At 47.3% G+C, this 12700-nt stretch overlaps 1 protein-coding gene across 2 annotated transcripts in view; it reads left to right on the forward strand.

The window, feature by feature from the left end:
* The window catches only part of lrguk (leucine-rich repeats and guanylate kinase domain containing), a 192487-nt gene extending 189183 nt beyond the window's left edge, over nucleotides 1-3304 (forward strand). For both annotated transcript variants that reach the window (XM_072471117.1, XM_072471118.1), the window contains 2 exons: nucleotides 328-482; nucleotides 3029-3304. In XM_072471117.1, coding sequence (XP_072327218.1) covers nucleotides 328-482; nucleotides 3029-3240 — 367 coding nt within the window. In that variant the 3' untranslated portion in view covers nucleotides 3241-3304. The remainder of the gene's footprint in view (nucleotides 1-327; nucleotides 483-3028) is intronic.
* The last annotated feature ends 9396 nt before the right edge of the window (nucleotides 3305-12700 follow it).

Genomic DNA, 12700 nt, shown 5'->3' on the forward strand with positions numbered 1-12700 from the left:
GACATGTTCCTTCAAGGTCCATCTCATGAAATTCACCCTTGATGCTGTTGACCCAATTTTTATTTTTTGCCAGCACATTTGTTACAAAGGATGATGGGGGATGGTGGGATCTGAAGCTCCCAATGGTCTTGTGGTTGAACACACTGCCAAGGACACTGAGGACCATTCAGTCAGCAGGCAGAGGCCCATCAGTCTCGGCTGTTTCCAAACACAAAACAATGTTTGGTTCCCATGAGTGTTTTTGCTCTTGTAAATAGAGATACTGATGAAAGTTGACTACTTCCATGTTATCCTGGCTTCTAAACATGTTACTGCTTTCTCCACCAGCTCTGAAGCAACACACAGCACTCCTCGAGTATCATCATTTTCGTCAGCTGAAGTATTTTCAGAAATAATCAAGCCTATAGACCTAGATACTGACTCCTCGACGGACATTGTCTCTCAGGCATTACTATCCGAGTATAAATTCTTGGCTATTCCAGGTATGAAGAAGTCAACAGAAGGTTGGTTTACTCACAAAAGCAAAGGTAGCTGTCAAGTAAGGTATGGTAGGAAGAATTGAGGGGGTAAAGAAGAAAAATTAAAGGAATTTTGTGTATTTTTTTTATATATGGGATTTTTAAAAAAATTAATCCCTTTTTACATAAAAAATTAAAATTACAAGGGAATGTAAGAAATGAAAACTGCTATCTCCTGGCTCATGTGGTACTCAAAACACTTTCAGGAGCGGAGCTGTTGCAGTTAAGAACTTCTTCATCAGTTTTGTGTTGGGCTGACCGTTAGCACATCATCACTAAGAATTACCTCAGCTCTTGGAAAGAACACATGAAATAGCTTGTTGTCTGAAAGGTAATTCTATGTAAGCACTATCCCCTAGGTGTCTCTCGCTCTCCATAGCAGCTCCATTTTGTCAATACGACTTTGGTCATTGCCCTTCTGATACTTTGCTGCTTGATCCTCCTCTTCCATGGCACTATTAAAATCAGACTCCTTGAATTCCACGCACAACTCAGCTCCCAGTAAACGCTGAGGATAATTAAAATATCCTATTCAAACTTTAATTCCCGAATAAATATCAACCAGTGCTCGGGTCTTCAGCACAGCGTCATGGGATCACTGACGACAGAATGAGAAGGTGGATTTGTGACTGGATTCAAACCCCAAATCCTATCACAGTTTCTTTTCAAATAAAGGTGTCGGCTGCATGAAAATGCAGCAGTTAAAATTCCTGCTTGACCATGAGGAAAACTAGGGAGACACTTACAAAACAAAATCCTTCAAATAAAACTTTACCTTAAATTCTCTCGAGGCCTGAACAGGAGAACAGCTTGATCCGATGACAGAAAACAAGAAGGACCCGTAAATCTGGCACTGAGACCGGACACACAAACACCACGATCCTTCTGACCCACACACTGAAAAACCCTGATTTTATAGTGGGTGACCTGGATAACTCAATTACACACGATAGTGTATGAAAATTTGTCTTTTGTTCTTTATGAAAAGAAGGGATGTTTGACTTTTGAAATGCAATTGTTACTATATGTCCTCCCTGGCTTGCTTAGTCGTGTGAGCTCTGCCATTAGGGACTCCTTGCAAGCAGCTTTATTGCATTCAATTCAATAAAGACACTTCATTGGAAAGGCTTCTTCAAGCTCATAAAAGAGCCGATGCCAGCCCATTGAAAGAGCTATAAATTTAGTCCCATTCCTTTGCTTCTCCTATAGTTTGCACATTTTCACAACAGAGTGTCCACGCCGAAAACCCAACGGCGTGATCGGGCCGCTGCCAGGAGTAATTCTGGCCCCAACAGGTTCGCGCCGCTCCAGCTGCCGATCCCGGCGTGAACTGGGCGCTGCGGGATCTGCGCATGCGCAGTGGCCTCCTTCAACGCGCCGGCCCTGGCGCAACATGGCGCAGGGCTACAGGGGCCGGCGCGCAGGAAAGGAGGCCCCCAGCTGGAGAGTCCGGCTCGCCAATCGGTGGGCCCCGATCACGGGTTAGGCCACATTGGAGCCCCCCCCCCCTCCCCCGGGATCAGACCCCCCTCCACAGGCCGCCACCTGACCCTTCAACGTCGAGGTCCCATCGGCTGAGCAAGTTAGAACGGCACCGGCGGGACTCGTTTTTTTCATGGCCGCTCGGCCCATACAGGCCGGAGAATCGCAGGGGGGGGCGCATAGAGCGGACCGCGACTGGCGCCGCGCCAATGGCGCTGATTCTCCGCTCTGCGGAGAATCGCATGCCGGCATCGGGGCGGCGTGGCCAGGTCGCGGGGATTCTCCGGCCCAGGGCCGGGAGAATCCCGCCCGATATTTCTCCTCATCTGTCTCAAATGAGTGGCCCCTTATTTTTAAACAGCAATCCTTAGTTCTAGATTCTCCGACAAGAGGAAACATCCTCTCCACATCCATCCTGTCAATACCCCTCAGGATCTTAAAGATTTCAATCAAGTCCTCACGTCATTCCTGTTTTCTCCATGAATCACCCTAAATGTGTGTCATCTGGTCACTGACCCTACTGTTACCAGAACACCATTTCTCCTTATTTACTCTGCCAAAGCTGTTCATTACTTTGAAAATCTATCAAATAACAGCTTCTTCTCCAGTCTCTCTACATAACTGGAATCCTCCATCCTGGTACCATTCTAATCTCTTCACTGCTGATTTGGCCAAGTTAAAATCAACCACGTCTGAGTGTGAACACATGGAGCAGACTGCCAGGTATATGGAAGTCTTTGCACCATTTAATGCACAAGTGAATGTCTTGATTGGGGACAGGGAGGAATAGTAGGCCTCTTTGTGTCGGTCTTGCTCTCCATGCTGATGTTGTTACTGTGTCCAGCACCAAATCTGGGTTCTTAATCCATTGCTGCACCAAAGCAATTCTGTATCAAAGAATATAAATTTTTATATGTGCGATTGGGAAGGGGAAGCAGAAGAGGGAGTGGCGAGATGTTTTAACAGGTTCATCAGAAAGATAGCTGATTGTTAAATGACGTTGAAACATTTGCTTTAATATATTGCAGGTGATCGGATTTCTTCACTCACTCTCGAGGAAGGATTGGAGTCCTATAAAGAATTAAAGGTTACTTCCAAGTATCCTTCAGTCCAAAATATTCAGATTCCTTCTCCTCGACTTGGATCTAATAACAAGCCCATTCTACCTCCAATTCCATCAGGGCGAACAAGAGCTGAGATCCCAGAAGGCCCACAGCAAGCTGCTTGTACAGCAAAATGAAAGTTTATTGTTTCCAGATTTTAAACTTTCTCTGAAATACTGACATTAAAAGTTTTATTATTGACGTTTCTCTTTTTATTTATCTCTTACTACCTCTGTCTCCACCAGTAATAGCTCATTTATCTGTTGACTTTAGAATCATAGAATCTGGGACTTTCGGTGTCGGTGATATGCTGAGTGGAAGCACATCAGGTGGCTCTCCTCCAAACCAGAACCAAAAAGCCTTTTTAGTCGATTTTACCCAAAATTCAAACACCAAACTACCTCAACAGCACCTGGAGACGGATGGAAGAACTTCCTTATGAAGGAGCTGACCGCCATGAAAGAAACAATCAAGATAGAAATCCAGGTGGCGGTCACGGTGGCGAAGGCGATGGCCACCATGCTGAAGACAATCGAAGGGCTGGGGAAGAAAGTGGAGACCCAGGAGAGGACAATCCTTGATCTGGCAAAGGCCTCGATGGACCAGACCGACAGAATGGTCACCCTGGAAGCAGAAGTGAAAAGGCTGGTGGCGGCCCAGGGGAACTTAAAGGGGAAAGTCAAGGACCAAGAAAAAAAGTCCCGATGGCAAAATATTCAGATCATGGGTCTGCCGAAAGGCATCGAGGGCAGAGATCCGACTGGCTATGTCACCCAAATGCTGGGCAACCTAGTAGGGAGAGACAGCTGCCCCAACCCCCCAGAGCTTGACAGAGCACACAGGTTGCTCAGGCCGAAAGCCAAAGCTGGGGAGCAGCCGAGGACAATCAGCGCAAAGCTCCACTGATATCAGGATTGTGAGAGGATCCTGCGGTGGGCACCTCAGACAAAAGCAAGAACCTGGGAAGGATACAAAATCCGAGCTCATCAGGATATTGGGGCAGATATAGCAAAACGCAGGGCTGAGTTTAACCAGGTGAAGTCGGCCATGTACAAGAATTGGGCACGTTTCTGTATGCTGTTCCCAGCCAAGCTCTGGGTCGCGTACCAGAAGAAAGCAAATTAATTTGTACGAACCAAAGGCCTGGACAAGGGACAGGCAAGGCAATGAGTGTTGAACAGAGAACGATTGCGAAAGAATCAAAGACTCATTGGACAGTGAGCATGTTTCGGCGGGACTGTGCTGCCTCACTCTGATCATTAAAAAAAGACTGGTGCACAGAAAGAAGCGAGAACAGAAGGCAGGTGAGGGTTTAGGCAGCGAAAGCCAACCCAACTCTCCCTTACCTACCCTCAAACCCCTTCCCTGTTGCCCTGTGGTCCTTGACGTGCTTGACCCTCCTAGCTCTATCACTACGTCTTGGTGTTTCCCCAGGATTCACAAGAGGTGGAGGCAGCCAGCTGCTTACCTCATCTCGTGGACTTGGATGTCCCTGGCGGGAGTGCTCTGGGGACTCTAGTGCCTGAGGGCCCCGGCTCAGTTGTCCGCGCATGCTGCCCTGCCCAGTGTGCTGACTACGAGATGCGACCTCATCAAAGGGGTGGAACTTATGGAAGCTGATGCCCACCATCGCCACTTCATGAGCGGTCCGGCTTGGCACCCGGCACCCCCTCCTCCCGATTGGTGCCCTTAGGGAGCTGTGAAGTTCAATGAACAAATAATCTATCTCGTTTGCCCTTGCAGATACCTTACTCATTGAATCGCAACAAGAATCAGAGGCCTGTAAACAGGGACAGCTGTTTATTGCATCTTTGTCTTCAGCTATGGGTGAGAAGGCCTGGACCACATGGGCTTGACATAAGTTGCTAGTTGCAGCAGGGCTTAGTTGCAGCAGGGCTTTGTGTGAAGATGTCCCACATATGGAATTTCTGTCCCTCCCTCCAGTATGTCATCCACAAAACATGGGGAGTGACTGCGTTTCTCAGGGAATATTTCCAGACTTTTCATTTATATAAAAGTCTTAACAAATTAAAATGACAGCAGGGCAATTATTTTGCTGGTGGAAATATTCCTTCAGGTGCACTTCATTGGGTGATGGATAATTCCTGCCTGTTGGCAGCATTGACAAATATTTACAGGTTGCATACAAACACATTCAATTTGTTCTTGGGAGGTGAGCATTGCTGTCAAGTCCAGAGGTTATTGGTCACCCCTATCAGTCCTTGAGGTGTTCAGTTTGTGTGATGAAGGTGCAGTGACCCAGCAACAATGACATATGTCCAGGTTTGGCGAGTTTATGACTTGAGGGAAAACCAGGTGAACAATCTCTCATTTCCCCATCCAATTCCTGCCCACTCAACCTATCAAAATTTCTTTGTAGGCTAAATTGTAGGAGTTTTGCCAGCTTGTGTTTGGAGGGGAGGAGGAAGCCATGAAGCATAAAAAAATGCACTGGTTAGTTTGCCGGTATGTTCCTGCCTCCAGCTCCTTTTTCCAAGGGCAAGCTTGTTGAGGGTGCAATCATCAACAATTTTCTCAACAATTTTATCAGCTTTGTTCAAGCCCCATGCCATGTCAACAGCCAGCAAACTCAGAGGAGGCGAAGCTCAGTAAGATTGCAATGCTATTGAATGTTTACCACCATAAAATGACAAGGATGATAAAATTGCATGTCAAAAGTTTGCATTGAGTGAGGATTTCCTAGTGTCCAATATCTCGAGTAGACTTGGGCCTGATGCAACCACCCTCCTGACAATGATAGTGCCTCCACCGTGGCCATGCTGCTTCTGTTGCCTGGCTCTCAGCAGCATTCTCACTGTGATAGTGAGGGAAGTTGAGCACCGTATAAATGGGGCTGGCTTCTCCTGAACCTATCTGCCATCCCCAATTGGCTGCATCCTATAAAACCTCGCTGGAAGATGCATTGCTTCTTTCAATACGATCAGGATCCAGAAACCAGCTGGCTCATTCCCATTGTGGCTAACATCATCTCCGAAAATTTAATTTCATTCTTCCTATTTGAGTTTCTGCCTTTTCATTCTAACCGGATACTCCACACATAGGGATGGATTCTCCAGCCGCAAGAACACCACAGGCGAGCCCCGTAGAATGGAGAACTCCATGGACCTCGGGCGGGATACTCTGGCTGCCTGGCGGATCCGGCCGGAGAATCCCGCTCATGATGTACACACACCATATGGATTTATTTATACTGTTGACCATTATTTTATACAGCAGCATTTCCATTTCATTATTGTGACTTCACAAGGGGCAGTAGGGTTGCCAACTGTGATTGGACGCATAGCTGGAAGTATAATCACATGACTATCCCCACGCTCCAACGTCACCACATCCATCCTTGTGACACACTGCCTCACTAAGCCAAATGGAAAGCATAAAGACTCATTACCAATTGGATGGTGCTGGACAGTTAGTCAAACAGCACTTTTTCAATCATTTTTAACACCTGGTAAAAGGAAATATTCAAAGAAAATGACAGAATAAAACCAATTTAAAAAGAAATGTCCTGATGATTTTTCTCTAGGGTTGCACACAGCAGTGTCCTGGAGTTTGATCTTCAATTGCTGGATACTCCGAAAGAGTTGGCAACCACATGTCATTCGACCCACTGCGTCACTCAATCCCTCAGTGTGTTTAACTCCTAACTGGGTTTGTCCAAGGATTTGGGTACATTGGAGGCCCCACCCATACCATTGTGTGGGATACTAAAACAAACATAATGCTGAAGAAAAGGTCATGATGTGGAGATGCCTGTGGTGGACTGGGGCGAGATCAGTAAGAAATCTTACAACACCAGGTTAAAGTCTAACAGGTTTGTTTCGATGTCACTAGCTTTCGGAGCGCTGCTCCTTCCTCAGGTGAATGAAGAGGTATGTTCCAGAAACATATATATATATATATATATAGACAGATTCAAAGATGCCAGACAATGCTTGGAATACGAGCATTAGAAGGTGATTAAATCTTTACAGATCCAGAGATGGGGTAACCCCAGGTTAAAGAGGTGTGAATTGTGTCAAGCCAGGACAGTTGGTAGGATTTTGCAGGCCAGATGGTGGGGGATGAATGTAATGCGACATGAATCCCAGGTCCCGGTTGAGGCCGCACTCATGTGTGCGGAACTTGGCTATAAGTTTCTGCTCGGCGATTCTGCGTTGTCGCGCGTCCTGAAGGCCGCCTTGGAGAACGCTTACCCTGAGATCAGAGGCTGAATGCCCTTGACTGCTGAAGTGTTCCCCGACTGGAAGGGAACATTCCTGCCTGGTGATTGTCGCGCGATGTCCGTTTATTCGTTGTCGCAGGAAAGGTGGAAGACGATGAAGAAGGAAAGACTAAAGGATGATGATGGCCTCAAAACTGCTTTTGCATAACATACTGGTCCGGTACCAGTAATTTGGACGTTTTACTGTTTTTCACCTGTGAGTCTTAGGCCAAAGTCAGTTAGGCTTCTGATGATAGGTTGGACACAAGCAAAATGAGAAAAGGAAATTGAACAGCATGAAGTTTATGGAGGCAAGAGGTGGCACAGTGTATTGCACCACATTCGAGAGCACGAATGGACAGGGAGCTCAAAAGAGCAGCCATATCAATGCCTATATTAAATAGCACAGGATTTCAGACAAAGAGATACTCTGAAAGCAATAGTAGCCTCATTGAGATAAAGGCTCTTCTACCGTTAATGTTGCGGAGTTGTTATGACGGCAAACATCTGCATTTTAATCACTCCGTCTTAAGTCATCAGTGTTAATTGTTTTATGCTTTTGAACAGCCAGAGGCAAACAATGTGTGTAACTTCACCTGGTTCCATAAATGAGGATACCTCCTACTTAGCAGTTTATGAAGGGAGGGCAGCACACAAAATACCTATCCCCAGGCAGCAATTTTAAAGCATATAAATCATGGTAACGGAGCTGGAAAAGACAGTCTTGCTGTTGCTCTTTGGTTGCAGATTTTGCACTATGATTTAACAAGCAAGTTTTACTGCGATTGGGGGGGGGGGGGGGGGGCAGACAACATGAGCTAGTGAGAAATAATTTCCCATTTCAGAAAACTGCCTATTACCAAAATCACAAGTGGCAGCATTTCTGAAGATCCCAGGATATCGACAGGTGTAAAACAAACCATTATAATTATACAGCCCCTTTCGCCGTCATAAAAACTTTAAAGCCCTTCATATTATGAATTTCCTTTCAAGCGCAGGAAAGGTAGTGTGGATATTTACACTATTTCTTTAATGAAATGAAAATGAAAAATGAAATGAAAATCGCTTATTGTCACAAGTAGGCTTCAAATGAAGTTACTGTGAAAAGCCCCTAGTCGCCACATTCCGGCGCCTGTTCGGGGAGGCTGGTACGGGAATTGAACCGTGCTGCTGGCCTGCCTTGGTCTGCTTTCAAAGCCAGCGATTTAGCCCTGCGCTAAACAGCCCCTGCCTACGTACAAGAATTATGTGAGCATTCGTTGAGTGCAATACATCTTTTATCATACATCTTCAACACAAAAATAATAAACTAAATCAGTAAGAGATTCTCTCCAACAGGAAACAATATATTCAATTCTGTTTTTTTCACTATCTAACTCGGCCAATTCCATAATATATATATATATATATATATACACACATAGTACATTCATTATTTTATCATGTTGGATCTTTATTTTATACAATAAAATGTGCATTTCATAGTTACTTGATACCGTTTAAGATATAGTAGGCCCACTGCACCATCGCTCAATCTGTCAGTGCGTTATATCACCACATCGCCCAATCTCTCAGTGCGTTAACTCACCGCAGGGCTCAATCTGTCGGTGCATTAACTCACCGCAGGGCTCAATCTGTCAGTGCGTCAACTCACCACACCGCTCAATCTGTCAGTGCGTTAACTCACCACCGCTCAATCTGTCAGTGCGTTAACTCACCACACCGCTCAATCTGTCAGTGCGTTAACTCACCACCGCTCAATCTGTCAGTGCATTAACTCACCACACCGCTCAATCTGTCAGTGCGTTAACTCACCACACGGCTCAATCTGTCAGTGCGTTAACTCATCACACCGCTCAATCTGTCAGTGCGTTAACTCACCACCGCTCAATCTGTCAGTGCATTAACTCACCACACCGCTCAATCTGTCAGTGCGTTAACTCACCACACGGCTCAATCTGTCAGTGCGTTAACTCATCACACCGCTCATTCTGTCAGTGCGTTAACTCATCGCACGACTCAATCGGTCACTGCATTAACTCATCACACGGCTCAATCTGTCGGTGCATTAACTCACCACACCGCTCAATCTGTCAGTGTTAACTCACCACACGGCTCAATCCGTCAGTGTTAACTCACCACACGGCTCAATCTGTCAGTGCGTTAACTCACCACACCGCTCAATCTGGCAGTGCGTTAACTCACCACACCGCTCAATCTGGCAGTGCGTTAACTCACCACACCGCTCAATCTGTCAGTGCGTTAACTCACCACACCGCTCAATCTGTCAGTGTTAACTCACCACACGGCTCAATCTGTCAGTGCGTTAACTCACCACACCGCTCAATCTGGCAGTGCGTTAACTCACCACACCGCTCAATCTGTCAGTGCGTTAACTCACCACACCGCTCAATCTGGCAGTGCGTTAACTCACCACACCGCTCAATCTGTCTATGCGTTAACTCACCACACCGCTCAATCTGTCAGTGCGTTAACTCACCACACCGCTCAATCTGGCAGTGCGTTAACTCACCACACGGCTCAATCTGTCAGTGCGTTAACTCACCACACCGCTCAATCTGGCAGTGCGTTAACTCACCACACCGCTCAATCTGTCAGTGCGTTAACTCACCACACGGCTCAATCTGTCGGTGCATTAACTCACCACACGGCTCAATCTGTCAGTGTTAACTCACCACACCGCTCAATCTGTCAGTGCGTTAACTCACCACATCGCTCAATCTGTCGGTGCGTTAACTCACCACACCGCTCAATCTGTCAGTGCGTTAACTCACCACACGGCTCAATCTGTCGGTGCATTAACTCACCACACCGCTCAATCTGTCAGTGTTAACTCACCACACGGCTCAATCTGTCAGTGCGTTAACTCACCACACCGCTCAATCTGTCGGTGCGTTAACTCACCACACCGCTCAATCTGTCAGTGCGTTAACTCACCGCACCGCTCAATCTGTCAGTGCGTTAACTCACCACAACGCTCAATCGGTCAGTGTTAACTCACCACATGGCTCAATCCGTCAGTGCGTTAACTCACCGCACGACTCAATCGGTATCTGCATTAACTCACCACACCGCTCAATCTGTCTATGCGTTAACTCACCACACCGCTCAATCCGTCAGTGCGTTAACTCACCGCACGACTCAATCGGTCACTGCATTAACTCACCACACCGCTCAATCTGTCTATGCGTTAACTCACCACACCGCTCAATCTGTCGGTGCATTAACTCACCACACCGCTCAATCTGTCAGTGTTAACTCACCACACCGCTCAATCTGTCAGTGCATTAACTCACCACACGGCTCAATCTGTCAGTGCGTTAACTCACCACACGGCTCAATCTGTCAGTGCGTTAACTCACCACACCGCTCAATCTGTCAGTGCGTTAACTCACCGCACCGCTCAATCTGTCAGTGCGTTAACTCACCACACCGCTCAATCTGTCAGTGCGTTAACTCACCACACGGCTCAATCTCTCAGTGCGTTAACTCACCACAGCGCTCAATCTGTCAGTGTTAACTCACCACACCGCTCAATCTGTCGGTGCATTAACTCACCACACGGCTCAATCTGTCGGTGTTAACTCACCACACGGCTCAATCCGTCAGTGCGTTAACTCACCGCACGACTCAATCGGTCACTGCATTAACTCACCACACCGCTCAATCTGTCTATGCGTTAACTCACCACACGGCTCAATCTGTCAGTGCGTTAACTCACCACACGGCTCAATCCGTCAGTGCGTTAACTCACCGCACGACTCAATCGGTCACTGCATTAACTCACCACACCGCTCAATCTGTCAGTGCGTTAACTCACCGCACGACTCAATCGGTCACTGCATTAACTCACCACACCGCTCAATCTGTCAGTGCGTTAACTCACCACACGGCTCAATCTGTCGGTGCATTAACTCACCACACCGCTCAATCTGGCAGTGCGTTAACTCACCACACCGCTCAATCTGTCGGTGCATTAACTCACCACACCGCTCAATCTGTCGGTGCATTAACTCACCACACCGCTCAATCTGGCAGTGCGTTAACTCACCACACCGCTCAATCTGTCAGTGCGTTAACTCACCACCGCTCAATCTGTCAGTGTTAACTCACCACACTGCTCAATCCGTCAGTGCGTTAACTCACCACACGGCTCAATCTGTCGGTGCATTAACTCACCACACCGCTCAATCTGTCAGTGTTAACTCACCACACGGCTCAATCTGTCAGTGCGTTAACTCACCACACCGCTCAATCTGTCAGTGCGTTAACTCACCGCACCGCTCAATCTGTCAGTGCGTTAACTCACCACACCGCTCAATCGGTCAGTGTTAACTCACCACATGGCTCAATCCGTCAGTGCGTTAACTCACCGCACGACTCAATCGGTCACTGCATTAACTCACCACACCGCTCAATCTGTCTATGCGTTAACTCACCACACCGCTCAATCCGTCAGTGCGTTAACTCACCGCACGACTCAATCGGTCACTGCATTAACTCACCACACCGCTCAATCTGTCAGTGTTAACTCACCACACGGCTCAATCTGTCAGTGCGTTAACTCACCACACCGCTCAATCTGTCGGTGCGTTAACTCACCACACCGCTCAATCTGTCAGTGCGTTAACTCACCGCACCGCTCAATCTGTCAGTGCGTTAACTCACCACAACGCTCAATCGGTCAGTGTTAACTCACCACATGGCTCAATCCGTCAGTGCGTTAACTCACCGCACGACTCAATCGGTATCTGCATTAACTCACCACACCGCTCAATCTGTCTATGCGTTAACTCACCACACCGCTCAATCCGTCAGTGCGTTAACTCACCGCACGACTCAATCGGTCACTGCATTAACTCACCACACCGCTCAATCTGTCTATGCGTTAACTCACCACACCGCTCAATCTGTCGGTGCATTAACTCACCACACCGCTCAATCTGTCAGTGTTAACTCACCACACCGCTCAATCTGTCAGTGCATTAACTCACCACACGGCTCAATCTGTCAGTGCGTTAACTCACCACACGGCTCAATCTGTCAGTGCGTTAACTCACCACACCGCTCAATCTGTCAGTGCGTTAACTCACCGCACCGCTCAATCTGTCAGTGCGTTAACTCACCACACCGCTCAATCTGTCAGTGCGTTAACTCACCACACGGCTCAATCTCTCAGTGCGTTAACTCACCACAGCGCTCAATCTGTCAGTGTTAACTCACCACACCGCTCAATCTGTCGGTGCATTAACTCACCACACGGCTCAATCTGTCGGTGTTAACTCACCACACGGCTCAATCCGTCAGTGCGTTAACTCACCGCACGACTCAATCGGTCACTGCATTAACTCACC

Source organism: Scyliorhinus torazame, chromosome 13, assembly GCF_047496885.1.
Source record: "Scyliorhinus torazame isolate Kashiwa2021f chromosome 13, sScyTor2.1, whole genome shotgun sequence".
In the NCBI taxonomy this organism is placed as follows: domain Eukaryota; kingdom Metazoa; phylum Chordata; class Chondrichthyes; order Carcharhiniformes; family Scyliorhinidae; genus Scyliorhinus; species Scyliorhinus torazame.